General features: G+C 36.8%; 3 protein-coding genes and 2 long non-coding RNA genes across 6 annotated transcripts; 1 reads left to right on the top strand and 4 right to left on the bottom strand.

Annotated features, from left to right (window-relative positions):
- Nucleotides 1-119: 119 nt before the first annotated feature.
- On the bottom strand, nucleotides 120-4,571 carry sod1 (superoxide dismutase 1, soluble). The gene is made up of 5 exons (XM_058790148.1): nucleotides 4,412-4,571; nucleotides 2,742-2,838; nucleotides 2,539-2,608; nucleotides 565-682; nucleotides 120-480 (listed from the first exon to the last, which is right to left on the bottom strand). The coding sequence occupies exons 1-5, from the start codon at nucleotides 4,481-4,483 to the stop codon at nucleotides 373-375; spliced, it is 465 nt and encodes a 154-aa protein (XP_058646131.1). The 5' UTR covers nucleotides 4,484-4,571; the 3' UTR covers nucleotides 120-372.
- Nucleotides 4,572-6,011: 1,440 nt separating this feature from the next.
- On the bottom strand, nucleotides 6,012-16,213 carry scaf4a (SR-related CTD-associated factor 4a). The gene is made up of 20 exons (XM_058789666.1): nucleotides 16,001-16,213; nucleotides 12,156-12,239; nucleotides 11,954-11,998; nucleotides 11,715-11,876; nucleotides 11,472-11,601; nucleotides 10,487-10,629; nucleotides 10,188-10,364; nucleotides 9,959-10,047; nucleotides 9,774-9,867; nucleotides 9,501-9,653; nucleotides 9,335-9,408; nucleotides 9,063-9,253; nucleotides 8,818-8,918; nucleotides 8,630-8,743; nucleotides 8,007-8,163; nucleotides 7,821-7,924; nucleotides 7,579-7,732; nucleotides 7,389-7,469; nucleotides 7,187-7,273; nucleotides 6,012-7,049 (listed from the first exon to the last, which is right to left on the bottom strand). The coding sequence occupies exons 1-20, from the start codon at nucleotides 16,028-16,030 to the stop codon at nucleotides 6,187-6,189; spliced, it is 3,033 nt and encodes a 1,010-aa protein (XP_058645649.1). The 5' UTR covers nucleotides 16,031-16,213; the 3' UTR covers nucleotides 6,012-6,186.
- A 4,301-nt stretch (nucleotides 16,214-20,514) lies between these two features.
- Nucleotides 20,515-23,849, bottom strand: LOC131548409 (uncharacterized). The gene is made up of 3 exons (XR_009273142.1): nucleotides 23,714-23,849; nucleotides 21,327-21,361; nucleotides 20,515-21,071 (listed from the first exon to the last, which is right to left on the bottom strand). It is a non-coding gene; the product is annotated as an uncharacterized LOC131548409 (long non-coding RNA).
- ugt5d1 (UDP glucuronosyltransferase 5 family, polypeptide D1) lies at nucleotides 22,460-24,353 on the top strand. Of its 2 annotated transcripts, XM_058789668.1 has the most exons (3): nucleotides 22,460-22,515; nucleotides 22,699-23,953; nucleotides 24,036-24,234. In XM_058789668.1, the coding sequence occupies exons 2-3, from the start codon at nucleotides 22,711-22,713 to the stop codon at nucleotides 24,080-24,082; spliced, it is 1,290 nt and encodes a 429-aa protein (XP_058645651.1). In that variant the 5' UTR covers nucleotides 22,460-22,515; nucleotides 22,699-22,710; the 3' UTR covers nucleotides 24,083-24,234. The 2 variants fall into 2 exon arrangements, with proteins under 2 accessions (XP_058645651.1, XP_058645650.1); XM_058789667.1 differs by having other exon boundaries at nucleotides 22,699-24,353.
- Nucleotides 24,354-25,010: 657 nt separating this feature from the next.
- Nucleotides 25,011-26,453, bottom strand: LOC131548787 (uncharacterized). Its single transcript, XR_009273241.1, has 3 exons — nucleotides 25,790-26,453; nucleotides 25,323-25,387; nucleotides 25,011-25,231 (listed from the first exon to the last, which is right to left on the bottom strand). It is a non-coding gene; the product is annotated as an uncharacterized LOC131548787 (long non-coding RNA).
- Between the last annotated feature and the right edge of the window lie 568 nt (nucleotides 26,454-27,021).

The following is a 27,021-nucleotide window of genomic DNA, read 5'->3' as shown; positions in this document are numbered from 1 at the left end:
TTTATTAGTTGTAGATTACGACAGCAACACTGAACAGAATCAGGTTTAATACTATACCTGCACAATTTATTTTTCCCCATCAAAGCCCAAAAGTGTACTTCATAAAAGACACACACATATCCAGTCTGCTCAATCTTTATTGAATAAAGCAGAGATCAGAGGAAACAAACATCACTTTGTATCTGTAAGAAGGTAGATAGCGCCCACATAGACGTGTGCAGAAAAACGGTTCTACATAGCTAAAGTATAATTCCTTAAACATTAACTTGCAAAAATAGAGATCATAATCGTCAGTGGGCTAAGTGCTTACGGAAGGGGGATCCACATTGGTCACCATCATTTCAAAGCTAAGTCTTTGATTAGAGCTGGACTTCACTGAGTGATGCCTACAACACCACAGGCCAGACGACCTCCAGCGTTGCCAGTTTTTTGACTTTCTTCATTGCCTCCTTTACCGAAGTCATCCTCTTTCTCATGGATCTAAAGCAGAATATACACAATGAGGTCAGCTGGTTGTTGCTATTAGATATGCTGCTGATTATAAATTCAGAGTTGATTTCTTACCACCATGGTCCTCCCAATGATGGAGTATTCTCCTGACAGGGTCACCATTGCATCCACAATGTCAATTTTTGCAACACCATTGTTACCAGCTATCACGTTACCAAGGTCTCCGACGTGTCTGTGGGACACAGTACATCACAGTAATAAAACACATTTGCTAACGTGGCTGCTTTAAATTACACTGAAAAGGTACGCCTCCAAAATAAGGTCTGCATGATACTAGAAAATAACTTGCATGGCAATATTCAGGTTTCTGCGATATATAGAGAAAATACAGACATTTTCTTGTCTAAAGATGACTTTAATACTTAGATTTGGGAGAAATTAATGAATCATTGAATGACTGGGGTGACTAATCTAAATTAGAAAATTAAAATAACTTTTAAAAAAGCTGAAAAACAATCTATTTAGAGGGTAAACCATCCTTCAGGCCTGAATGATTTTGGAAAAACTGGATATATCTGAGTGTTCAACACTAGAATATACTCTTTATAAAAACCATAAAGTTAACAGGGCTTTAAAAAAAATATATCTGTCTTTCCACTTGAATTTTCACAGACTGTTTTTGATACATTCAGTGACTATAAAAATTATTTTTATTATGAATATCGTCAAGTTAAAAAATATATAAAAAGCAATAAATATTAGCACTGGTTTTTGACAAATTTCAAGATTCATAAGCCTGCGATTCGATTTGTATTATTTTGGATATATATCAGGTACAGTACATGCCAAATTTTCTCAAGGAAAAAGCAAATCTCTCAACTGATGCTGTAAAATATACGTCAGCTGGTACTACATTACTACAATATTGAAGGTTAAAATGAACAGATTTGTATACAAATGCTTAAATTACACTATGGTTAAATATTTTTAATAATAAAGTTACAATTACATAATTCTATTTCTACTCCAATTTGTTTTTTGAAATATAAACATTTAAACAGTGGCTGTCATAAAAACTTAAGGGATTTATTCAACCGTAAATTAACTAACGAGTTTATGGTCACCAATGTTTATTCTGAGGTAAGTGTGACGTTATGTGACTGTTTACAAGCTTTTATACTGATGTCTTTGCGTGGTTAAAACACTGAGTGAGTGATTACATGATACGGATTTCGGGAAGTTGTACTCTTTCTTTTAACATACCTTCGGATGTTTATTCAAGTTTATTTCGAGCTGAAACTGGCATTAAACCAGAGGAGACGATCAGTTCACGTGCCCTTCGAGCTGCTTCTCTGTGCTAAACAGTGCCAAAACAGCATTTATTGTTTGAAAACTGTAATAAAATGGACAGAATTTGAAATCGGAGACTTTGTTTGTTCATATCAAAAGTAAAAAAGCTTATTGCGATATTTTGGATGTGATGTGTGCTACAATGTTCCGAAAACAAGCTTTACTAATCGATTCTTAGGATTTAAGAATCAATATAGTTTCATAAAAATGAGAATCGATTAAAATCGGGAAATCAATATTTTTTACCCAGTCCTCATAAATATATAGTAATAAAAACTATTGCTCAGTAAAATATAATGCTCTTAAAAGCTTGAAATGTACTCATTTTTATTTGATCTCAAAGGTCAGTATAGTCAATAATGATGGGTTTGGGACTGTTTTGCTATCAACATTTTTAAGTTGTCATTTACTGTGGCTACAAAATAATCACCACATTTATACACATATATACACTTCTGCAAATTAATATATAAAAAAATATAGTCCTCTGTGCTCTCTGAACACTGCAATATCGTACTGAATACAAAAGTAATAGGACACTATTTAGGAAGTACTGCTCTTCAGATATACACCCATTTGACTAGTAGAGATTTATGCAAATCTGACAACTTTGTGGGCAGGTAGAGTTTGTACTGTGACCTATAACATCAATAGATCATAAATATTAGCTTTTCACCAAATATAAAAGATTGGAAACACGTAAAGGGGTCGTGGCATACAGCACACTGATAGACTCACCTGACACTATCAGTTGGTCCACCGTGAGTTTTATTGTGAGGATTGAAGTGTGGACCTGCACTGATGCAGCCTGTGAGGAGAAAACAAAATGGTAATGTCTGTATCCAAAATAAAGATATCTCTAGGGGTTTAAGGGAAATGTCTTCAGTCCTAATGGGATTAACCTGTACTTTAAGGTAAGTGACAGGAGTAATGGTGCTTACCGTTTGTGTTGTCTCCAAAAGCATGGACATGGAAACCATGCGATCCTGGAGTAAGGCCAGTGATTTCACCTGAGAGCTTCACTGGAGTCCCGTCATTCTAAAACAAACAGATCACTCATTTGGTCAATGATAGTTTCATATCACTTCAAAAAACAGAAGCATTTACTGTTTGGCATGGGTTTGATTACCAGGGAATGCAGGAACTGATCAAATGTATACCTGCAACGTAATGCAACTTAAATAAAATCACCTACCAAATGCTTAAATGTAAATACTTGACAGGGTTTCTGCAGGTTTTATAAATGTAAATTTAAAACTTGAAGATCAAGAATAAGTCAGGAAGAAGTTGAAGAAAGCACAATATACATGTCTGGGAAGCACACAATGAGCCGCATTAGCAGAAATTCAAAGTTTGAACAACTTCCAACTTCATTAATTTTGAAAACATTTTTTTTTTTTTTTTTTTTAAAGGCTTGCTTAAAACTGCTAGAAAATAGATTTTTTTTTTACTCCATCTACTAAACACACTGTAACAAGTGATGTTCTTCCTCAGTGTTTTTGTCTTGTTTTCCAGTGCAAAAGTCAGAGTAAAGATTCGTAAATAATGATATTCAGATGGAAAATGACAAGATAAGAAGTTTTCAGATTAAATGGGTTTATGATTAAAACAAAAACAAATATCTAAAAGAGGTCAAACAGGGAGTTTTCATATTCCATTGACATATTTGTTCATGTTTTAATCAAACTCATTCAATTTCTCACTTCATCTCTTCATTTTGCATCTCAAGGAAATACTGATTAAAGGATGTTTAGATATTTTAACTGGAAAACGAGACAATTTAAATTTTTTTAATTTATCATTTAATTTTTTTCAATGCATGTAACATTTAATGCCATGTACATGAATGAGGCTGCTCAAGATTTAATTAGTGAAAGGGCAAATTAAGAGTTTCGGATCTATGATCAGATTTATAACTAAAAAAACAACACTACAAATGGTGTTTGAAGAGCAATGAAATGCTTTTACACCAGTACAGTTTGAGTCTCTGCCAGCATAATGGGTGCCTTGATCTCTGTCCTATTTGGCCAAAATTTGACAGCAAACAAACAGAGATAGAGCATGACTCAGCAAACTTGTCCCTTCTAGTTATAATTTCATGAGATTTAAGGCAAGTCATTGTCACCACAGTCTGCCACCAAACGCTTCAGAAAGCTGCAAAGTCCCAATCTCGGGTGCAAACGCATACGTTAACAGTTTCATCATTCACATGCATGCGTGCGTGCAAATAATTATCATGGGTGTGCACGGGGGCGAATACTAAACGCAGACCTGCCTTCGTATCAAAGGCCATTGCTGAGCTGCTTTTAACGGTTCTAACGCAATTATGCAATGTAACATTGAACAGAAGTCAGTCAACAAGTGAAATCATGTATTACAGGCCACTGTAGATTAATATCAGATTTGGTCATCAGTGTGTGCATGATATTAGTACAGCTAATCCCATGCAATTGCATAAGCATGTCAAGCTAACGCGTGTACTCTTGAATGATGGAGCTAAGCACATATAAAACAAGCTGCGCGCGATAGCTGCAGGCTAGCTCGCTGCTCTCCCGCTACAGGAACGTCATAACAAACGCCGCAAAAAAATAACACCTTTCTTTTTCTTTACCTCTTGCTCGAAATGAACGGTGCCGGTCACTTCCCCGGTGCCTTTAAGTACACAAACCGCCTTCTTCACCATGCTGCCTTTGAATTATACAAACTGTGAAGTTGTGACTCAGAGTGAAAGAAATAGATAGTGTTTGATAAGGGATAGGAGGCGCGTGAGCCGAGCTGACCAATCAGGTGGCAGAAGAGACTCGTCGACGGTGATTGGGTCAAAGTCTGGCGTGTCACGCTGTCATGTGGAAGTGACTTGATGCACAAATTCTAGACTTTTTTTTTATGAAGGAAATTAAATATCTTACGTCGTTTAAATAGTCTAAGAATAAAAAAGCTTTAAAAATATCTGTTTCGAAATGATCTTTCTATTTTTAGTGACGATGTAATTTTCAAATTATATTTCTATTTTATTGCTTTTCTCCATTTTTTGGTTTATTTGTTTCTCATTGTACTTGTTACAGTATGTTTTTTTAGGTTTAAAAATGTTTCAAAGAAAGGAGAAAAACGTCTTCTACATGCATTATAGCACAACATCTACAGTAAAAGCAAATACATAAACCCCCGGTTTCACAAAGGAGGCTTAAGCCTAGTCCTGGACTAAAATGTAAGTCTGAGCTGTTTCAACTGAAAGAAACATGCACTGATCTTAAAACATATCAGTGCCTTTGTTTAGTCTTTAGATGCACACCAGTAATGTTTTTTTTCTAAGGCACGTTTATAAAAATGACTTAAATGTCCTAATTGAACAATGGCCTAATTGAAGTCCTGTCTGTGAAACCGGGCCAAAATGTTTACAGTGAATGTTTGTGTACTTTAAATGATTATACTTCTATACCAACCTCTTCAAATTCCTAATGTGTTATGCTCATATAGAAAAGATATTGCAATTGATATATCAAAGCACATGGTTGTCACTTTGACCTTGACATAGTCACATGCTGTACTCTCATTCCACAGTCAGGACCTATTCATATAGATATAGATGTCCTATTCAAGCCATGACGAAGGGTTTACATTTACATTTAGTCATTTTGCAGCTTTTATCCAAAGGTTTGGGAGTCACAAGATAAATACCACAATATGGTTGTATATGCCATAAGGCCCAGTAAACAGTAATGTTTATTCATGATTAGCTTTAAACTTGATAACCTTACTACTAGTTGGCACAAATACTTATAAAATACTAGGGTAAATGTTAAAAAGACTGAAACAACTTGCATATTAGTCAGTTCATTCATTTGGTATGAAAATATTTTATTAAAACCAAATTCCTATCGCTGAAATATTTGGAGTTCCTATCTCCAAAAACTTAAAAATTATAAAAACATTGTGTTTTTTTTTGTATGTTGTAAACATTAAGTTAAAAACATTACAGCAAAAGGGTCTTAATATCTTATTTTAGTCAATGTTTCCATTGCTGAAACTCAACAGGGATATCATTGTAAAGTAAAAACCAAAAAACGGCCAGTCAAAATCTACAAACATTATTCGAGTAATGTTAGCATATTTACAGCAGAATCATTAATTGTTTCTTTTCCTTATCTTCAGTTTTAATACAACATTCAAGCTTCATTGAGGTGGGACAATAAATTCACAAGGCAACGCTCCACGTTTGCCAAAAGATGCTTTATAAAGTCTGAAAAACTCGGTTTGGGATGAAGAACCAAGCATTATATGCATAAAGCATCCCACAACAGTTGGACTTTGATTTCTAGCCAGCAGTATTCAAGATTAGCACTGACAGGTGAGAAGCTCATATGGTCTTGACATATAAAGAGGCCTCTATGACTCTGCCGTATGTGTTTGTTCGGCAGATTTGTTCTCTGCTATAGGTTCTGAGGCTTTAGAGTCTGCTGTGGCTGCGGTGGAAGGTGCTGGAACATCGGGCTTAGCTTCAGGAAGTTCTTTAGTAGCGTTTGCACTGGGCTCGTTGGTATTTGCTGCAAGTCTCTCGTTGGGTTCCTCGCTGGTGAGACCCAGTCGATCAAGTCTATCATCTCGATCCCAGCGTGTGCTCCTCTCTCTGCTTCCAGCAGAGCGCCTCGTCCGTTCTTCCCCGTCCCGTCCTCTATCTCTATCCCGATCCCTCTCTCCATCTGGACTTCTCCTCCAGTCCCTGCGTTCTCTCTCTCTGTCCCATCCGCCTTGTTTTTCCGGCTCCTCATGCCAGCCTCCAAATCGCTCACGACCGTCCGGCCTCTCACCGCCACGACCCTCTCCAAAAGGGCGCCGCCCTCCAAACCAGTCCTGTTCTCGATCTCTGCCCCTCCCTAAACCGGGGCGTTCGCCTCTGAACGGCCTCGCCTCGTGATCATTCGGCCCATCTGGTCTGGGTCCGCTCGGCCTCATGAAGGGAGGTCCGGGAGGGGGAAAGGGACCCCTGATGCCATGAGGAGGGGGCGGCATGCCGAAGCCCCCGGGTGGTGGCTCGCGGTGCATCATCTGAGGTGGACCCCTGTGTGGCATCATCTGTGGTGGGATGGGTGGCATGCCAGGTCGAGGAGGTGGAATGGGGAAGCGCTGCATGTGTGGGAGCGGCATCCCCGGGGGCCGCTGGAGAGGCATCATACCCGGCCTTGAACCTAGAAGACCTGGTGGAGACTGCATGCCCATCCCTGGTGGACCTCCAGGAGGCACCTGGTTTCCTGCAGAGTTAATGAAATAACAATGAATTGACTTCACAAAGACACATTAATAATAATAATAAAAAAATAGCATGACTATATTAAAATAATATTTCATAATATTTTGTGATTAATGACACACAGACACAAATACCCACCTGAGTTGAATCCCTCTGTTCCATCGCTGTTAATTCTTGGGCCCATACCTGCTGGATCGTTCGACAGATCTTCAACTGAGCTGCCAACTACAGCAGAAAAAAATCAGTTCAGATGGGAAATTTGAAGAAACTAAACACTGGCTTACTAGTCAAGCCTATAAAGACAAAATTAGGTAGGGTTTCTACAATAAGGCCCGCCCACCTGGAGGCATGCCGATCCCTGCTGCAGGTGGAGGAGGCCCTGTGGCACCCAGAGGCGGCATGGCACCCGGGGGGAGAAATCCTGAAACAAAGAATAATGCGTGTTAGTAACTGGAACAATACTTCTCTTAAAACAAAACATCTATCCTGATAACACACTTAATAACACTGTGTCACTAGTATTGCAGTACCTGGTGGCATCTGCATGGGGTTAAATCCTGGCCGTATGAAGGGACCAGGGGGTGGGGGAACCCCAGGTGGGAACGAGGGGGGTGGGATGTTCATGGGTCCTGGGAATCCTGGAGGTGGGACACTGACTGCTCCCATTGGCTGGACAGGAGGAACCTGAAGAACAAAACAAAAATAGGAAAAATGAATAAATAGGACCAAATCTAAAAACTTTAGGAAGAGGAACCAGGGCATTATGAGTTACCTGCATAGGTACAACAGCCGGGCTCTCCTCCACTTTTCCCGCCTCAGTTCTGCCGTTCTGAGACTCTTCAGCCTTCTCCAGCTCAATCTGAGAGCTTCTCCATTCTGTGCATGGACATGCAAACAATACATTACAATGTGACCTCAATGCCTGGACAAATTATTAACAACTGGTTGCAATAGTTACCTGGTGCAAGAGTATCAGGGTCCAGCATCCCTCCTTCTCTACACACATCGAGATCTTCCATCTTTATTTTGGACCATGGTATATAGGTTACACCTAACTCCACGTCCCAATACTGCTTGAATTCAGCCTTAATACCCTTATTCAGAGCCCAGGCAATCTGGAAAATACAGTTATATAATAATTGTGAAATGTACCAATAATACTGTTCAAAAGATTTAAGTCATTAAGATTTTTAGTAGATATTAACACTGTATGACGGTAAAGATAAGGTATTTATAAGGTCTATTTACATTGTTTTGAATTTTCTATTAATCAAAGATCCCTGAAAAACATACAAAGAATATTAAGCAGCAAAACTGATTATAAAAATTAAGCAGCAAATCAGCATATTAAATTATTTCTAAAGAATCATGTGAAAATTCAGCAGGATTATCACAGGATTAAATTTGAAAAACCTTTAAAATAGAAAACAGCCATTTTAATTTTGATATTATTTCACAATAATACCGTTTTACTGTCTTGATTACCATATGACTTCTTTCAAAAACACGTAAAAAAGTTTTCAAGTTTCCTTTTGTGTGGTTTTATTTTTATGAGTCTGTGCTAAAATAATCATCTGATACCTTAATGGCTTTCTGGTTGACTTTGTATGGACCTCTGCTTAGTTTCTGCAGGGCTCGATAGGCATCCTGACGATGGATCATGACAATGTAGGCACAACCACGAGGAGGAATCATCTATCAAAACAAAATGAGACTTCAGCACAAAAATCCAACACCATCTTATGTTCCCCTAATTCTCAAGAACATACATTAATGGAATCTATCTGCCCAAACTCCTCTAGTAAACAGGCCACGTCCTGCTGCTGTGTCCTTTTATCCAGCTGTCCCACCCATAGAGTAGTACTGCACACTGAAAGAGAGACACACAATTTCACACTGGCATCAGGAAGAAAGTTTATTACTGTGTTATGCGTATTTTATAGTGAGCAATTACGCATAATCTGACTGCATCCACTTGACTAGCTGTTACAGTAGTGAAAGTGGCCTTGCTTACCACTGAGAGTGTTATTCTTTATAGGAGGAAGGCCTTTTTGTCTTCGTTCTCTTTCCTTTTCTCTGTCTCTTCTTTCCTGAGACCGCGAGCGAGGCGACTGACGCCGTCGTTCTCGAGAACGAGAGCGCGACCGCCGATGCCGCATTCGTCTGGTACGGGAATTGGACCGAGACCTTCTTCTTTTAGGAGATCTGAAACAAAAGCAACAACATTTAACCTTGTCACGAGGACTAGTGTTGTTGTTCATAAGGACAGTGATTTGTTGTACGCACCTCGACCCTGAACGTGACCGTGACCTCTTGCCCTCGGGATAAGGCCTAGCCGATGCATCTGAATTCATCATTTCCTGTACCACAAGCAATCAGAGATTAGTATTAAACTCTACATCAGCTTAACAGTTAAGAATCAGTTAATTGTTCATTTCCGAATTGATTTTACCGGATGCTGATGTCCAGCCATGTGTTGACTGAAAGTGTCATTCTGAGGGGGAAAAGCTGCATGTGGCTGCCCCATCTGAGGCATCATGTCTGGATAGGGCTGAGAGGTCATAAGACCAAAGCCTTGGACCTGTCCATTTGAAGGTAGAACAACCTGAGCACACAACAACAAAAACCAAAACATGACTGTAGATTTATTAATTTACAGGAAAATGTAATTAAAATCCGATTTTAGTCCAAAATGTCTCTATATAAAAGGTCTGTAATAATCTACCTGTTGCCGCTGTGATACGGCCATCATATGTTGTTGGAAGTGCTGCATCTGATTGGCTGGAGGAAATCCTGGGACGGTCTGCTCAGGAAATCCTCTGCGGAGACACAGAAGAAATAACAAATTGAAAATTCTGCACAAGCTCTGTATATCAGCGTTCAAAATATGGTGAAGGAGATGCTACTTACATAGTAGGTTGGACAGATGGCGTTTCATCCTTCTTTGCATCCTCACCCCCTTCTGGCTCATCATCATAGTCAAAGCGGTCCAGAAGGGTCTGGAGAATGAAGAGGAAAGAGAATGTCAGTGACTTTAAGCCAGCTAGGGATGTGCAAACCAACACATTTTCAAAAAAAAAAAAAAAAAAAATAGGTTACAAAATATAACTTGATAAAACAACTGATCTCTTTTATTCACCTTGTCGAAGGTGGCTTTCTTCTCCACAGGCTGTGGAGCGTGATGGACGTGCTGATGTGTGAGGGTGGACGAGGCAGTCATAGCCTGGGCCTGTAGGTGGAGGTGACTCCTGTTATTGTCCACAGCTGGAGACTGAGGTTTCTCTGGCGGCTGAAAGTTCTGAAGCATCTGCTGAAGCTTTAGAAAACAGTGGACATGAATATCCCGAATGGGCTAAAATTATTTGATGATTTCTTTCCCCAAGGTGTTCAATGCTTTGTCCTTCTCAAACAACTGATATGTGCATTCAGTCGACTAACCTGCTGTCCTTGAGAAGACTGAATAAACTGAGCAACAGCCGCAAAGGCATCTGTGTTCTGAAGCTGAGGCACAGCTGCTGCGATTGAGTTTGTTGTCACTACAGGATGAGTCTCCTGTTCCCTCACCGGAGACTGTGGAGATGCTGCAGAAACACATTGATAATCAACTTATTTTATGTCAGTAGGAAACTCTAAATATAAACGGAAAAAAGGTAAAACCTTTTAAAACAAGACAAATGCATCACAAGGTATTCTGATTGATGATGCTTGCAAATCACAGAATCAGAATCCTGAATCGATACAATACAATTACCAGTTTGAACGGATTCACAGACAAAAATAAACTTAGCAACTCTAACACCATTTTGATACTGTGGCTTAAATTAGAGACACTATTACAACATCTACACTACAATTCAAATGTTTGGAGTCTGTAAGTTTTTTTTAATGTTTTTGAAAGAAGTCTCTTAGTGTCACCAAGGCTGCATTTATTTAATCAAACATACAGCAAAACAGTAAGTTTATGAAATATTATTACATTTAAAAATAACTGTTTTTGATTGTAATATATTTAAAAATGTTACTTATTCCTGTGAAGGTGAATGTTCAGCAGACATTACTCCAGAAATCATTCTAATATATATATTTGGTGCTCAAGAAACATTCAACAAAACAGTTCTGCTGCTTGTTTTGTTTTTGTCAAAACCTTGATATGTTTTTTGATGAATATGTTCAAAATAACAGCATTTACTTGAAATAGGAATCTTTCTATACTGTTAATTTTGATCAATTTATAGTTTCATACTAGCTGAATAAAAATATTAATTTCTTTCAAAACAAATCTTACTTACCCCAAACATTTGCTACTGTCTTGCTGCTCATACTTGCGACCAGAAAGACAAGTTTGTATCACAAAACAAATCTCGTAACAGATAAGAAGGGAATTAAAATAGGATATTCACAATGTTACACATCAGTGTCTTACCCCCATCAGGGCCGTTGTCCAAGCCTGATGAGCTGCTGGATCCAGCAGCCATGTCCAACAGAGGCTGGATTACATCAATCTTAAACACTCCATTCTTCTGCCACAGGTTCAGCACTCTCACTATCTTACTCTGAAGAAGGAAGAGAAACGTTATGAAGTGAGAATCATTTAAATCATACAACAAGAGTACTGAATAAAAAGCTGTTAAAAAATAAACCCAGGCGTATCGCTGGATATTCTCACCCTATCTTCTGTGGGACACAAGCAAAGGTTCTCAAATGTTCCTGTGATGTTTTTGGTGAACCTAGGTCCAAACACATCTTTATCTGCTCCAAACTGATGCCGTGACTGTCTCACGATGGAATCCACCACGTATAGCCCTGGTACTTTGTACTCGGGTTTGCACTGCACACAAAATAGCATCCAGTAAATGACTAAAACATTAATCGTCCATCTTAAATTCAGACCAGATGGACACCTACCTTCTTTATGAACTTTTCTACGATTTGGACAACATGCTTGTATAACTGGAAGACACAAAAAAAGAAAAAAGGATTAAAAGGATGGTTTTCAAATGTATCACTGTGCTAAAGCACAAACAACGTATCATATTTTAATCCAACAGCATCAGGTATCAGTCGTGATGGGTGTGATTACTGCACTTCAACCTCAAGATCAACTTACTTTAATGGCTTTTATGGCAGATTTGGTGATGGAGATCATCTTGGCCCTCGAGATGGGAGGCTTGGTGTCCATCAAGGAGAACAACTGCAATGGAGCCATAAAGTAATGTTAAGGCAAGTAATGCAAGTGAGGTTGTTTTGACATCACACTTACGGCGACTTATGTCGTGCCAGATGAGGCTCGCGCAGCCTGAGTGAGTGTGAGACTCGCGCAGAAATCAAACAAATGAGCACAACAACACTCACAGAAACTTATAGATGCATACTGCAGTAGTAAAAAACAAGAAATTTATAATATATGATTTAGGTACGCAACATTGCACGACCAAAATTTTTCAACACGATTGCAATGGGGTTTTATACAATAGTAGTTCAATGAACAAGAAGTTAAAATTAAGTGACTCACATTTTAGACACAATATTGACTGTTTTTGCTCAATTTCGCTGATGAAAATAGTTCCAATCAAAGCCCCAGCAGAACTGTTTTGTGTCTCCTAGCAACACAGCGGTGTTTCGTTACTGTATGAATCCACGTTTTTGAACAAATCAAGTGAGTCAATGATTCAGTAACCCATTCATAAATACAGTAGTCACTTGCCTCGTTTCTGAATGAATCAGCCTTTTGAATGAATCTGTAGAATAAAGGACTAATGACGCACTCATTCAAACAGTCATTTTGACGCCACCTACTGGTTTGGTTTCATATTTAAAACTGTAATAGAATATTTTTTTTTTTGGTATGTTAAAAAATACTTAAAACATTAATCTTATAAAATTCTTTTTGCATTCAAAATTTTGCAGTGTAAAGCCACGGTCACACTAGACTTTTCGTTCCATTGACTTCCATTCATACGCATGCGAATGTGCCAGACAGGAAACAAGCCTGTGCAAAGATATTTCGCTGCATAGGAAAGTTCAAGCTTGGTGAACTCTGGCCTGCGAATTCGCATCACATGATACCGTGTGACCAACGGTAGATCGATACGTCACAGCATGACCTCCTATCTGAATTAAAAGAACATAAATTTAAAACTGCAGCGCTGCAGGAAAGTGGAGTACATTGTATATTTTTACATTTTAGATGTATTATAATTTGTTTTGTGTTGAATTTAAGTTTTTGAAAAGACGCTGCACAGCGTGACATCATATCACGACCGTTGCAGCATGCGAAACGATTTCGCAGACTCAAATTCTAGTGTGACCGCGGCTTAAATGCATTTATGGCACCTCAGCTTCATCAAACAGCCTGTGTAAATACATCTAATCACACTTCAGTTGCAGCTTCTGTGTTTCCTGCAGTGCAAAGATGGAGTTTGTTGATACTGATTTAATTTGAATGGTAACAGCCCTACAGTTTCTTATTATTCTATCTGAAGTAATTAAAAACAATGTAAGAATTTGATGTGAATTAAATGACACATTTAATAAGATTAGTGAAAAAATTACAATTTAAGAAACATAGTGGGAAATGAAATCTGTATTGTTATATACAGCAACTCCTTTTCAGTTAATTGTTATTTCTACCTCTTTTCTAGTCAAAGAGCACTTTATTTTGAGAGTTGTTTCAGTGAGAGAACATCTGTAACTTTGTCCAGAATTGGGGGAACTGTATGCAATTTTTTATTATTTTTCTGCATTACAAAAGGATAGTTTTTGTTTGTATATGCTCTCAATTATAGTTATTAGAAAGTAAATCGTAATCGGCAGGTCACACTTACAAAAAAAAATAAAAAATTGGAATCGGCCAAGAAAATTGCAATTGGTGCATCTCTAGCTTATACGAGACAAAAATGCCCTACACCCTTCAAAGAACACACTTCAAGGGCTCTGCCCTTCAAAGGGAGTAGGGCACAGGGATGCTCACTTCTGTTGGGAATTCGCCCACTGTGTACTTATGCACTATGTCCTAAACCATGTAGTGAATGAATTTTATAAGTTTTTTTTTTTCATAATCAATACCACCTTATAAGTAAAATGAATGAAAAAAATATTTCTGGAACCAAGGCTGCTGAAAAAGTGGGCGGGCACTGTGGCACTACATTTAAAGGCATAATGAGTAAGTTTTCGCCAGTAGAGGTCACATTTTCAAAATAATAATAAAGGTGAAGCTTGATGACACTATGTTCACGGATGAGGTAATGAACTCATTTTTATCACCTGTACCTTCCACAGTTATTGAAACTGTGAATAGATTACACAGATAATGCGAGCAAAGGACATTTACATTGTGAAAGAACATTATGACTGACTTGAAGTCTAGCGCGAGAGTTTAAGCAGTCTCAAAAAACTCCCCTTAAAAACAGTAAAGCTGTTTATACATGGTTTTATGTCTTACATCATACGTACATCTACACTTTGTTGTTTATAATGAGAGAATTCGCGTGAGAGCTGAATTCAGTCAGCGAGTGCGTGCAGTGAAAAACTCTGAATGCCTCTGATTGGCCATTGCATTCATAAGCTCAACGCACTCATGTGTGATTGGTTATAATGCACAACACTGTAAAAACACTAAAAAACACTTTGCTGTCAACACTTTTCATTTCATTTTATTCACGCCAGACTTAGTATAACTGCACAGCAGCATTTGTATCCATGTATTGCCATAGTTTCTACAAGCAAAACTGAGGATAGTGCGGAAATTATGTCATTGATAGGCGACAATGACCAGAGACAAGTCATTATTTAAAATTTGAATTTTTCTGGATTTACAAATCCTTGGGAACGTTTGGGATAACATAAATACACAACTGCATGAAATATATCATGCTGTGCAAGTAGTTTTTGAATACTGTATTACGAAAATCTTACATGTTGTGCCTTTAAGCATCCTGACCAGTCCCAACATACTGACACTTGTTAAACCAATGGCATGAATTTGGGGAGGACTAACAATTTAGCTGACCAATAACACACGAGCGAGCGTGTGCGAAAACGTGCTTGAAAACAATCATTTTTGCATCTGAGTTTTTTAGTGAGGCTTGTGGTGCAGAAATTACACACTTCACCTATAAGTTTGGAAAAATGAACAGTTTTTAATTTTAACACTTTGCAAATAAATAACTGCCCATATTTGCATAAATACGCATTCAGCAAGCTGGATAAACACTGAACTACAGTAGGCGGAGGTTACATGAACAATCCATTCGCATGGTTCTTAAAGGCACAGTAACAAAAACATCCTTTTAAAGGGCCAGAGAAAAGATAGAAAATGGTCGTTTGCAACTAAAATTTCAATGTTTTGGGTGCAAAAACTTCATGGGCATTAAGAAAAATGTGCTTTTATGGAATATGGTACCTTTACAATGATTCTGTCACAATTTTGGACAATTAGCCATTAGCGGACACATTTGTTTATCTCGACTATTAGCGAGCAATATAAAGTTCCTGAAAGAACGAACTGTGACAGGTTATGGCTGTTCCCTGAATGAACCTTTACGCTGGAGGAGCTACACACACTGAGCGCAGACAGTAAACAACACGATCACTAGTCTGTACGTCATCTTATAACTTTAGCACAGAAGTGTATTCATACATGTTAGATCAAGTGTAGAATAAAAAGCCGAAACCAACAGGCAAAGTGACCAACTGCAGACCACGCTGTTTATTACACGATTAGGCTTGTTATTATAGCGTTTAAAGTACCGTAATACACAGATCTAAGCATTTACACTAACATTTACGAAAGGACGGTTTCGTATGAACAGCTACATCCAACCTGGCAACATGCAACTGCGCATTTTAAACACTGAGGCCTTCATCTGGCTTGGGCCGTTGCAACACATTGAACGCTTGTGCTCAACAAACCGCCATTTTACAGCCGTTTCATCTTATTGAACACACACACACCTCATGATTAAAAGCGTTGACGGCATCCATGGTGTCCCGTCTCTGCTTTGCAGTCAGTTTCTCCGGTAAAATCAGAAATATGTGTGGTGCTGTCCTCCAGCAGGCCGCCCCAACATGTCCGCCCCTGGCAGCAGACAGACAGCTCGGACTCGAGTCGGAGTCGGCGCGGTGCTCGCGGTGCAGGATGGGATTGAGAGACTGCTGTTGCGACGAACAGCCACTAGATAGCGCTAGAGGAACGCAGGCAAGAGCGAAATAATATAAAAGTCATTCTCATAAATTTACAGGAAATAGTTAACATTTAGTTGATAACAAACATAAATGCATTTAAAACCAAACAAATCGAAGCATATTGTCATGGAAAATGCAGACACGATTTCAAATGTAGCTTAAACAAGTGTTCTGCAATAAATTAACATCTTTTAAAAACATTTTCATCTTGTTTCCACCGAATGAGAAGCTATGTAGTTTAAATGCAGATTAAATTAGACACAACTAATTCCATACGTGAACATCTTTTTCAACACTTTTATTATACCAGAAGATGAATTAAAGAGGAAAATTAGCCTAAATGACGCTATTTTACTTACAGTGAAAAAATAAACACATATTTGTTGTGTACTTCAAACTTCATAGTGATTATAAATTCTGTGTTAAAACATGCTAAACATGCTAAAACATGGAAATATGGTTTGACTGCACTACATATGGTTTATCAAATCCTTTGGGCTTAAATTCTACTCATTATTATTCCAAATGCTGGAGGCTGCCTGATGTTCACCCACCACCCTTGACAGTTCGGATAAAACTGGTGATTCAGTCCCTCTTTCATGCGCAACTGCATTCACTTAAAACTTGCTGTAGGCCTGTAATAGGAAACAGCTGATTTTCAAAGTGTTTGTGAGATGAATATACTTTCAAATTAAAAAGGACAAAAAGATTAAGACGCCTTGAATACGTTCATGACAACGCATTACATGTGCTTAGAGGCCTTCCCTGACCTTTGGCTCTTGTATTAAAAAATGTTCCACTGAAGTTCTTTGTTTATTAAAATTCACTTCAGAAATAAAGCAAAGGAATGTACACTAACATTCAAAAGCTTGGGGTCAGTAAGACATTTTTATGCTTTTAAAAGTCTCTTATATGCTGCAGTTATTTGATCAAAATACAGTAAAATGGTAATATTGAAATACTACATTTTAATATAACTGTTTTTTTTAATTATAATTCATTTTGAAATGTAATTTATTGTGATACCAAAACTGAATTTTCAGCATTATTACTCCTTTTTATTAATACTTATTATTATTATTTATTATAAAAACAGTTGTGCTGCTTATATATGTTTGTGGAGACTGATGCTTTTTTAAGGATTCCTTGATGAATTGAAAAAAAAAATCTTTACTTTAATTGTAATCAATTACAATGCATTTCTGCTGAATAAAAGTATTAATACTTTCAAAAACTGACCCCAAACTTTTGAAAAGTATAGTGCAAGTCTAGTACAGGTTCATAAAACTGTAACTCCAACAGAGGGCGTCATTTAGTTAAAGACAACTCATTTATTTGAAATATGGTCAAATTGTCCAAATGCAGCTTATCATTCATAAAATGATTCAGGGGAAAAGTCTGCAAAACATTTCAGAATATAATGGTAAACAGTTTATTTATATGATTTGTTAAAATTTCACAAACATTCAAACTTTTTCCAAAAAACTCGGTGTCAGTGATTGATGAGCATATTATTATGATTGGATTATAAATCTTCTCCCTTCATTAATGTGCATAAACATAGTGTTAATGTTTGATGGACATGCCATGGTACTCTAAAACAAGCGGCTTTAATCCAAGAGTGAAATCATGAGCTAAAACAGATTACATAACCCTGCCTCTGGCTGCTTGGACTGCTCACTGTCATTGTCTTAATGTAGGAAGAAGGAAGAAGGAAATAGTGAGATCCAGAGAAAGTGTCCAGCTTTACTATGGTTTATTTTGCATGCCTAAGCAAACACAGAGATATTGTGTAAGACCATGTAATTTAAACCATGATTGTTTGGCATTACACTGCTGGCATTGTGTTTTGCTCCAAACATTTTAAAGATGACATTAAATCTGATTGGGAGAAGAAAAAGGGGTTCTGAAACCAAAATGCTCTCAGTGTGAGTGGATACGACCCTTCAGGGACAAAACATTGCTCAATATGAACCTCCATGTTGCTATGGTATATCTGAGTAAGCTTGCTATCTCGTTTCACTATCTTGATTCGGTTTATGTAATATCCTCCTAAATGTCTAATTGTGTTGACAGCTCGGGGAACGGGTGCAAACACAATTTCCAGGTTGGGATGAGAAGAGGCTGCTATGAAACAGCCTTGCAATAGTCTGCATAGTCTCGACCTACTCCTAGATGTATTTTGTCATTCCTTTGTGAGGGATTTTTTAATTTTCTTGAGATTTATGGGCTCTGTGTTTACTTATCCTTCAGAAAATAGAATTCATGACCTTCTTAATATAGTCTACACAAAAATGAATAGGTCCATACTTCACTAAAGCTTAACCCTGTAAATCCTGAAATAACAGTTTGAAAAATGTATAATATTATATTTGAAACATCAAGCTTTTAATGGACCATATAGAAAAATACAGAGCTCACACAGGGGGGAAAAAAAGGTCTTAATTCTATTTAGAGGCCCAAATTGAACAAAAATGTGCAATTTCGGTGCTGATGCTGATATTTATATGGTCAAAAAGTAAGATGAAATTCTGATTGTAATGTATATCACTGAGATGTTTATAACAGTTGCAGATTACTTTAAAATGCATATAAATAACAGTCGTCACTCTCTTCCAGTAATATGTCGTAAGATGATATTTACATTTTTAGTTTAATGACCAAAAACATATAATGCAATGCAATACAATAATGATTGAGAGAGGGGCAAAAACACTTTCTTCAAAAGCCTAATGTATCATATAATCATATTTGATACTCATATTTCAAAATTAGTTACAGTCAGTTTATGACAGGCCAAATTCAGAAAAAAATACTGAGCATTTGCACCATTATTGTTCAGGGGGGAAAAAAAGATACAGTTTGTTGAACACAAGGGGCATATTGTCACAATGAAATATGCCATTAAAGGTTTTCTTCTTCTTCTTCTTCTTCTTCTTCTTTTTCAGGAAACTCACAGCTAAAGTACTTTCAGGCAGGTCTTGAACGCATTACAGTTCCATATCACTTCGCCAAATGATTTCAGTTATTTCAAAGATCCTTGCAGCCTGACAGCAAAAGAACCAAAATTCACAATACACTGACAAAGCCAATAAATATAACAAATGACCATTTCTAAGTTTTTCCAACGAAATTTCCAATGAAAGTTTTATTATCTATGGACAACATCTCTCGCTCTCTCTCATACAAACGCACACACACACACACAACGTGAGATGCGTAAGAAATGAGTCCTGAACAAGAGAGGACAAAAACCTGACAAATGTCTTAAAATAAAACATCTGAGCAATGCCTTGAGATGTAGTAACCGTAGTATAAGCGGAGCAATTGATTAAAGGCTGCTGAATTATTAGAAAAGTAATGCATGGAAAAGTGTATTTGCTTCTGCATTAGGTGCGCATTAGCAGGTGTGCTCCGACACGGCCCCAGCCTGACATATAATGCTTTCTTTTGGCGTTTTTTGATGACAGTGACTGTATAGAAAAGATGATCCTAAATAAAATGAGCTTGACTTGAACTTCCATCGCCACAAAAGCAACACGTGCCCGAGCAAGTGCAACTCCTAGGCCACTTCTTTGACAAGCTATAGTTATTTTTTACCATTGTGTGACCTCCCCCTTACATGCTTTCATTCTTCAACTTTGATTCATACTTTGTCCTGCGGGCCAGATATTTCCATCCATCAGACTATCAGTCCTGTCTCCACTTGTAGAGATTTCTCTTAAAGCAAGCAGTGTGCAGGTAGCGCATTTGTGTGTCTGGATGCCTGCATGCATTGACATTAGGTGGGTACTTAATTTTATTGTGTACATCGGTTGCACATGATCAGAATATGTTCAATTTAAATATTTATCCTCTTTTTCTTAATGACTTATTGCTTGCCAAACTAAAATATTTCATTCATGTTAATACTACTTAAAATAATCATGTTGATTCAAGATATTATCTGTCATTACTGATTGCCATTACACAAATGTATTGTGTACAGTTAAAGTGATTTCATTGTGTCAAGGGTACCAACTTGATTTCTTAATGCTAATTTTAATATTAATCAAAGGTATTAGCAATTATTAGTAAAGAAAAAATGAGCAATTTCATTATGTCTCTGGTACCAGAGTTGTGTAAACTTATCTTGCTTAATACAGGCTACTCTACATGTACTATAGACGTGAAAATTGATTGGGAATACAAAATCATAAATCTAAAAATACATACTGGCTTTGACAACAATAAAGGCAAAAAGCAAGAGTTGGTATTAAATTTTGCTGTATTGAGTTGTCAGACTTTGCAAATATGGAGGACTGAGCACAGCTGCCATTAATCGATTACACAGAAGTATCAAAACAAAAACACTTTAAAGGCTGTAGATTAAGAACAGCAAAGACATTTGTAAAAAAATATTAACTGTCACATTAGACTTAAAAGTGCATATACAAAATAGGAAACTGTTAGAACAAACAGTGCATTCTGAAGAAAACACAAAACACTTATTTAAGTAATCCAAACATGGCACAAAGTGAATAAGTTGAAATAGAGCAAGAGCTTGTTACAGTTCACTGCCAGGGTTAACCATGCATCTAATAGGGATAGTTCACCCAAAAATGAAAATTCTGTCTTTAATTATTCACCCTTCATGTCGTTCCAAACCCGTAAGACCTTCGTTCATCTTCGGAACACAAATTAAGATGTTTTTGATTAAATCCGCGAGCTTTCTGACCCTCCATAGCGAGCAATGCAACAGAAATGTTCCAAGACCCAGAAACGTATAAGGACATTGGTAAAATAGTCCATGTGACATCAGTGGTTCATTGGCCTCATTGAGGCAGGCTTCATTCATGCCCTGCACAAAACAAACAAATGTAGGTAAATGTATGAAAATAAGTCCCATTAACAAAGGCCTACTGAGAAAAATCTAAAACACTAAAAACTACTAACAACTGTTTTTAATTATTTATGATGTTTAAGATTTATTTGGAATGACAACATTTATAATGCAAGTGTATTTTTTGAATTATGTAAAACTTAGTCACATAAAAAATAAAAAATAAAGATTTAGGTCTTTAGCAGCAGTACATAAGTAAATTAAAAGACTTACCCATTTAAAGCTTGAGTGTGTGCGCAAAGATGGACCTGTAAAATTATTTTTTTATAATCAGTCAATAATTGAAAGACAACATACAAATTCACAAAGTAAAGATGAACAGACTTGTTTTAGTGTTTTGTCACACACTCACAGCCAGAGCCCATAAAACCCCAGAGCTTGAGTGCTGAGTGACCTGAAGCCAAATCACAACCAAGAAAACAACCAATGGCAAACTGAACTATGTGTCTGACACATGTATCAAGTGGGCCAAAAATTGTGAATCATATTTTATACAAACTATTAATGAAAAAAAATAAATATGTGTTTTTGTAATTGGATCATAGTGCTGCCTGATATTCCAGCAAAATATCTAAACATCTGTAAAAAAACAAAACACAACAAAAAACACACACACACACACACACAAAAAAAGGTAGCAAAATTGCATAACTGCTTTTCAGTAACATTCTTTTTATTAATTTATTTGACAGTTTTAAAAATAAACCTGATAAATATATATTATATAAAATAGAAGTAAAAATATAAGAATGTATATAAATATATTTATAAAATTCCATACATTACCGTTGTAAAATGTCTCTTATGTTCACAAAGGCTGCATTTATTTGATCAAAAATACACTAAACAGTAATATTTTAAAATATTATTATTTAAAATTACATTAAAATTTTGATGGAGTTTTAATTATAGTAATAAAATTTTAATATATTTTAAAATTGAACTTATTAGCAGCCATTACTCCAGTCATGAATAGATAGATATTAGATATTTTGAAGAATAGAACGTTTAAATAGGAATATTTTGTAGCATTATAAATGTCTTTACTGTCACATTTGATTAATTTAATCAATCTTTTATGAATAATCAGTAATTTCTTTCAAACAAACAAAACTTACTGACCCCAAAGTTTTGAACTGTAGTATAAATATGTCTAATAAGTCTGTCTAAACTGGGTCAGCAGGATCAAAATGACCTGCAACAGTCTAAACAGTCTTTTTTTTTTTTTTTTAAATGTCTGAATGCACCTTAAACCATATGCAGTGTCTGCCTGTTAATTATTGATTTGAATGTTAATAATTTAAGTGGACTTTGTAAAGCAGAATTTGAACTTAGTTTTTGAGATGAATAGAGCTCTGGAATGAGCAATTGTTGGTCTTTCACGCATGCATGAACAATTAAGGTAAGAGTCAGCCAGTAACAATGTAGATGTGTTAGTTTAGTATACATTAATGATTTCAACGTAGGATAAAGTGGTATGGAAAATTAATGGCAGTATGATTTCAGTGTTAAAAAAATACTTTTTGTAAGCGCAAAAGAGGTATAACTAAATATTAATGTTTATTTTATTAAATTTTTTGCTCAGATACAGCAAAAAATGAAGTCAATTTCCAGCCAGTCACATTTCATTGTTGGATTATTTTTGACATTTTCTGTTTTCACTCTGAGCTGCGACGGAGGTAAAGTTTTACTGTATCCTGTCGATGGAAGCCACTGGGTCAATATGAAAGTCCTGATAGAAGAGCTGCACTCCAGGGGCCACAGCATCACTGTGATCCGGCCCAAATACAGCTGGTACATCACGGAAAAGTCCCTCTACACTTCCATCACAATCGCAGAAGAAAAAAGTGAATCTGAAAACTTTTTTGAAGAGTATTTATGGAAAGCGATAGAAATAGAAAGAGGCGACGCTTCTGGGCTGTCATTCTTGAAGCTCCAGGTCGATTTGTTCTCCATGTTGTCAAAAGCACACTATATTATATGTAAAATGGTATCGGCCGTTTTGGAAGATAAGATGCTTGTGAAAAGACTTCAGGATGAGCGGTACGACCTGGTGCTCACCGATCCTGCGTTAGCAGGTGGCGTGATTTTAGCGCATTATCTAAAACTCCCTCTTGTTCTCAATGTACGATGGATCACAAGTGGTGAAGGACATTTTGCTATAGCACCATCTCCAATGTCTTATGTACCTTTACCAGGCTCTGGCCATACAGATAAAATGAGTTTCACTCAAAGGGTTAAAAATGTTTTATTTCAGAGCTTTACTTTCTTCCAGGACAGATTTGTGGTTGGTCCACATTATGATGCGCTAATAGATAAGTATTTGGATTACAAAACGGACATTGTTAGCCTCATTCAAGCTGCTGATATTTGGCTCATGAGAACTGATTTTGTCTTCGAGTTCCCGAGACCAACCATGCCAAATGTTGTTTACATGGGTGGATTTCAATGCAAACCCTCCAAGCCTCTTCCTGCAGATTTAGAAGCGTTTGTGCAGAACTCAGGAGACCACGGATTTATTATTATGTCATTGGGAACACTTGTTAAAAGTATCCCTGCCGACATGGCTAACGATATTGCATCTGCTTTTGCTAGTTTACCTCAGAAAGTCATCTGGAGACATCTTGGAGATCGGCCATCCTCTGTGGGCAACAACACTCTTATCGTGGACTGGATACCACAGAACGACCTCCTGGGACATCCCAAGATCAAAGCGTTTGTAGCCCACGGAGGAACCAATGGAGTGCAGGAGGCCATATACCATGGGATCCCGATCCTGGGCGTCCCATTTTTCTTCGACCAGTTTGACAACTTAATACGCATTCAGCAAAAAGGAGCAGGTAAGATACTTACGTTGTCAGAGTTCAGCAGTCGTACTTTTAGACAAGCCCTACGTGAATTGCTCAGTAACGCCTCCTACAGGACGAACATGCAGAGACTTTCTAGTCTGCACAGGGACCAGCCAATGAGGCCTTTGGACTTGGCCGTTTTCTGGATCGAGTATGTGATGAGAAATAAAGGAGCGACTCACCTGCGCTCAGAGTTCTACAAGATGCCGTGGTACTCGTACCATTCTGTAGATGTCTTGTTGGTTCTTTTCACTGTTGTTGTTGCATTTATGTTTTCTGCGGTTGCAATAATCAGATATGTGTGTTATAAAAGGTGCTGTAAGCGAAAAATAAAAAATGAATGATGCTATCTAGATTGTTATACTCGGATTTGCATGCAAAAACAAATGACTGGGGAATAGGAAAATAATTTACTCAAATCATTTGCTAATTTCAATAATAAATACATTTTCTTTTTAAAAAAGCAAAAGGTGTGTTTCCTTTTAATCAATAACTGGCTTTAAATATATATTTAACAACAACACTAATACAAAAAAATGTGGAAACATTTAATATTTATAAAATACTACTGACAAACTGCGTAATGTGTAATTTTAACTACAAGTTGTTAGTAGTAGCAGTATATTTTTTATTTAATGTCATGTCAGCATCTTAGGCTATTTTCATGGCAAAAACAATAAAAAAAAGTATAACAAATACAATAAAAATCAGCAAAGAAACAAACACAAGTTATATTACACAAGATTTTTTACTTTAACATATGATAAAAATTCTAAAACTTTTTCTGGCAAAATTATTTACAACACTACACTGTTAGACATTTCAAAGGGTTTTTACAGTTTACAGTAGCAAACTGTATTTGATTTATCAGTATACTACTGTAATTCATTCATTTTAATATAGATTTCATTGGATTTTATAATTTTTATATAGAATTCATTTTATTTTTACTCTACATAGGTACTACTGGCATTCAATTAAAACAGACACAATAATTACAAAATATCAAATTCTTTATTTAAAACATTGCATGTATAACACATAAAAATACAGTCTTCCAGTGCTGAAACAGTGCATCTTCACCATTTCTCCTGTCTTAGGACGTTTTGCAGTGCATTTTGTTGTGATTTATCCTCACAAAAATCTTTAGGCAACAGAAACATAAAGACAAGCAGCCAAAGAATACATAGCCATCTGCAAAACCCAGGTGCTGCTCCAAAACGTAGCCACCATCTTTGCTCACCGTCCACTTTGACAGAAATGTCTTTTCTGAAAAACAAGTAGAAGAAATAGCACACTTTTAAAAGGCAAACCTCATATAGAATACACAAATCTCTCAAAAACATAGTTGTTCTCTTACCATGAATTATCAGTCTCAGGGTGGCTGGCATGTCCATGTCTTTCTTGATGCTTCATTGCAGTTGCCTTTAAAACATAAATACAAAAAAATGCAGTAAATCTTAAATTCCATTAAAAACTATAACTAACTAATTCTAAAACTAGAAAGGCAGCTAGCCATGAAACTTAACTTAGCTAACATATGATTTTATTTTCTCAGGCTACTGGCCAACATTAACTACTAACACCTGAACTAAATTTCACATTAGTTAACCTAATGTTAATATAAGACAAGCGTTGCTCGTTAAAAACAATTTTAATTCGGTAACTTAATTCAATAAGCTGACAAAAGTCGTTTGAAACGACAGCGCAGTTTACCATGGTAAAGTTTGTTACCACCATGTTGACCAGTAAATGTTACTAATGTTAGGTAAACTGGTGTGCAAAAATCTGACACAAACACGCAGACAAACGTACATATATTTTTACCTTGCTTGCTGGTCTTTTTCTCTCGTAAAGTGCATCGACACACAGCGTAGATGTTCTCCGGAGCTCTCCTATGGAGTCAATTTAATGCCGCATATATATGCAAAAGAAAATTAAGTTTTGCAAAAGAAAATGAAGTATTGCAAAAAGAAAATAAGTTTTGCAAATAAAAATAAAGAATTGCAAAATAGATAAATAAAACAGAGCAAAAGCAATGATTTTGTTATGTAAATGAAAAACGAAGTCGAGATGGATATGAAGCTTGAGTCTTAGACCTTTTTAATGATGTACAGTTTGTGAAGTTAATTGCATTCTTTTACATTAAAACTAGCAGTAACTCTGAACTAATGTAAACAAAGAGCGCTGTGCACAGATTAAGAGATTTTAAACAAGCACTATTAATGCACATTTAGTTAACCAGATGAAACAATACACATTTCAATGCTATAAAAGTGTGCACACATTGAGAGAAATAAACAGCAGATGTTCATATTAACAACTTCTTTAACTTGAGCAAACGCTGCTAATACACATATACATTTGTTAATAAAATGAAAACATGCATGTTTTAAAGCTTGTGAATAAAAGGAAACGATCCACCCGCATGCCTCTGCTCAATGACGGTGCCTGGATCAGCTGTGATCTGCGTCTCGGGCCGATGACGTCACTTCCAGGGAGGCATGCCCAGGCCTGTTGGACACGCCCCCGTCCCCTGACTTCACCCCCATGTCAAAACAGCGCCACAAAGTGAGACGGGCAGAAACATGAAGCGCAAAGGGAAAACGGTATCGCAAGCTCAAACTCGACTGAAACGCAAAATAAAAGCTGCATTGCAAATAAATTAGTAGATATGGCCATGGAAAATATGTATTGCAAAATCATTGCTTTTGCTCTGTTTTATTTATCTATTTTGCAATTCTTTATTTTTATTTGCAAAACTTATTTTCTTTTTGAAAAACTTTATTTTCTTTTGCAATTCTTTATTTTTCTTTGCAAAACTTATTTTCTTTTTGCAAAACTTATTTTCTTTTGCATATATATGCAGCATTAAATTGACTCCATACTCTCCCACTCTGGCGGGTTCATCCCCGGGAAAAACCCGCGACGCTACCCGCTGCTTCTGTGTCTTCCTCGGACGCGAGTGGCGCGGCGAGGCGCGACTCCATAAAAAAAACAATATAGAACCCATTATATATATTATCTACAGTGGATGCGGACAGTAATGTGATGCCCCG

The sequence above is a fragment of the Onychostoma macrolepis genome, chromosome 10 (genome assembly GCF_012432095.1).
Source record: "Onychostoma macrolepis isolate SWU-2019 chromosome 10, ASM1243209v1, whole genome shotgun sequence".
NCBI lineage: Eukaryota > Metazoa > Chordata > Actinopteri > Cypriniformes > Cyprinidae > Onychostoma > Onychostoma macrolepis.
The sequence above is the reverse complement of the archived record's forward strand: the minus strand, read 5'-3'. Positions and strand labels throughout refer to the sequence as shown.